Source organism: Pinus tabuliformis, chromosome 1_1 (assembly GCF_031772625.1).
Source record: "Pinus tabuliformis cultivar Carrire ecotype Pingquan chromosome 1_1, CPIR1, whole genome shotgun sequence".
NCBI classification, from domain to species: domain Eukaryota; kingdom Viridiplantae; phylum Streptophyta; class Pinopsida; order Pinales; family Pinaceae; genus Pinus; species Pinus tabuliformis.
The window spans coordinates 621,362,581-621,365,078 of NC_142297.1; the positions used below are offsets into that span (position 1 = coordinate 621,362,581).

General features: G+C 43.0%; 1 protein-coding gene across 1 annotated transcript; it reads left to right on the plus strand.

Moving 5' to 3' along the window:
- The first annotated feature begins 421 nt into the window (after nucleotides 1-421).
- On the plus strand, nucleotides 422-1,858 carry LOC149214853 (uncharacterized). Its single transcript, XM_089390983.1, has one exon. The coding sequence runs from the start codon at nucleotides 476-478 to the stop codon at nucleotides 1,448-1,450; it is 975 nt and encodes a 324-aa protein (XP_089247109.1). The 5' UTR covers nucleotides 422-475; the 3' UTR covers nucleotides 1,451-1,858.
- Nucleotides 1,859-2,498: the final 640 nt, after the last annotated feature.

Below are 2,498 nucleotides of genomic sequence, written 5' to 3' on the forward strand. Positions count from 1 at the left end.
ACTAAATTAGACTCGATAACCAGACCAGACCAAAAAAATTATGAAGAGAGATATATTAATTAATATTATTATGAGTTTATAACGTGTTAATCTAGCTAGATTAAACGTTTGATCTCTTTCTATTACGACTTTATTTTCATGGCTATCACCCACTAACAACACCTTTTCAGGGCTATCGGCAACTAACAACACCCGAGACACTGACTTTAGATATGATAACATTATTAGCAAGAATCGACTTAGAATTTCGCGTGTTAGACCAGGTAAGATCAGTTTATATTTTAGGGTTTTGGACAAGCCATGGAATAATGTGGAGAATGGTCTACTTGTCCTCCACGCCTCACCCTCCAACCTTATCTAGTCTATAACACGACCTCCATTCATATAAATGCCGTGTATCCATGTCTGAAACGTCCATAAATAGCTGTATTATTTCTCAGTTGGTGGGTTTTCCTAGCTAATTTTTCTATCATCCATGGGTACCTTCGTTGGCCATGTCTTACCAGGGGCAGGATTTCTGCTCATCGGTCTCTGGCATCTCTTCAACACAATCACAAACTACGCGCGGTCTCCATGGGACTTCCACACTCGGCCATGGTTCCCCACCAAATTTGGCGCAGGGAAGTTAAAGTACCTGGAGCTGGTGGCCATTATAGCGGGGTCCTGTCTTTCGATTTCGGCGGAGCTGTTCATCGGGCCGGAGAGGCACCAGCCCCTGGCAGACGACTGGAGCATCCCGCCGGAGCACCTCAACAACTTCGAGCACTCCTCCATATCGTTGTTCTTCCTCATCTACGCTTCCGTGGCTCTCTACGCGGAGCTCCGTCAGTTCACGGTTCCTCCCGGGGCGCTGCACGTGATCGCGGCGCTGGCTTTCAGCCAGGAGCTGCTGCTTTTCCATCTCCACTCGGCCGACCACATGGGGGCGGAGGGGCACTACCACTGGCTCCTCCAGCTCATCGTTGCCGTCAGTGTGTCTGCCACGTTGCTCGAGATTCCGTTCCCGCGTAGCTTTCTAATGGCAACGGTGCGGTCCGCATCAGTGTTATTCCAGGGGGCATGGTTCGTCCACATGGGGTTCATGCTCTGGATCCCGGCCTTCATTCCCAAGGGCTGCCAGATGGAGCGCTCAAGGGGCCACGGCATCGTCAATTGCGCCAGCCAGGAAGCAACGATGCGGGCCAAGGCGCTCGCTAATTTACAATTCAACTGGTATCTTGCCGGGATTCTTGTATTCACGGTCACCTTGTATGCAAGAACAGTCGGAATTTACACCGACAAACCCGCGTATCAGCCGCTGGAGCGCAAGGCTGCGAACGAAAGCGACAACACGGCGCATGCAGCCGTGGAGATGGGCAGCCACGGAGTCGAGAAGCGGTACTTTCGCGACGCTTCGCAGAGCTCCATCGACGTTGAGAGTTTGGAGGAAGCACCGAAGCTCGGAAGATGAAAAACACCCATCAGATATTCTTCGACTAGAGGACTTGTACAGTTCGAATGCCACTGTGAAAATAGCCTCTCGGCATTGAAATCTAATAAACCCCTCATTAATTTGCCGTAATATTCCTTCCCCATTAGAGTAATGCCTGAATTTCAGGGAATGCAAATATGGCCGGGTTCGATTCGTGGGAACAGCCGATTCCAGTCTCATTCAGGATACAGGATTATTAGGTCTGAGAAATTGCGTAACGTTTTCCAGTTCCGACGGAAAAGGCCGTTGTATAATATTCTTCAGTTGCGTGAGCCCATGCAGCGCACGCTAAATATATGTACGGTTTCAACCGCTGGTTGTGTATAAAAATAAAAGGCTGCTTAAGCGCTGTGGATCTGCATCGAATTTATACGCAACCTAATTAATTTGATGTGTTTTACTGAATTTTATTTTAAAAATAAAGACTGGTTCTGTAACTTAAATTTTTTAATATATATCCTCTTTTATTTTATTTTTTTTATTTAATTTATAAAGATGGGTTTTCAATTGATTTGTTTTAAAATATATCTTTTTAATTAGAAGATGGTACAGAAATTTCTGAAATAATGTGATTTCCATTTTTTTGGAATTTATATGTTATTACAATTTCAAAGTCTTAAGGAAGCTTCATATTAGCTTTTTCAATGTGATGTTGATGTTTTTTTTCCTCATGATAAACTTCGTAATTCCATTCATAAATAGAAGTGAAAATTAAATTTCTTAGATGATGTGTATTTAGATATCCGAAGATACCAAATAGACAAGCAACTGTAACCGTTCAAAGAATCCGATGTTGAATTTAAATATGGTAAATTATATATAGAATCAGATGTTGAATTTAAATATGGTAAATTATATATATATATATATTTTTAAATGGGAGGGGCTAGTTTTCTTTATAAGCATTATGGTTTTTTTTTTTGGCCTTTTTTATATATATTTTTAGATATGTGTGTCAGTACAAACTGACAACCGTCACATCGATCACCATCACCAAAATGGAACATATGCTGCAGCATCCGCAGGG

Bases quoted from the DNA above. Each gene is read 5' to 3' on its own strand.
- LOC149214853 (XM_089390983.1), top strand. From the start codon at position 476: ATGGGTACCTTCGTTGGCCATGTCTTACCAGGGGCAGGATTTCTGCTC.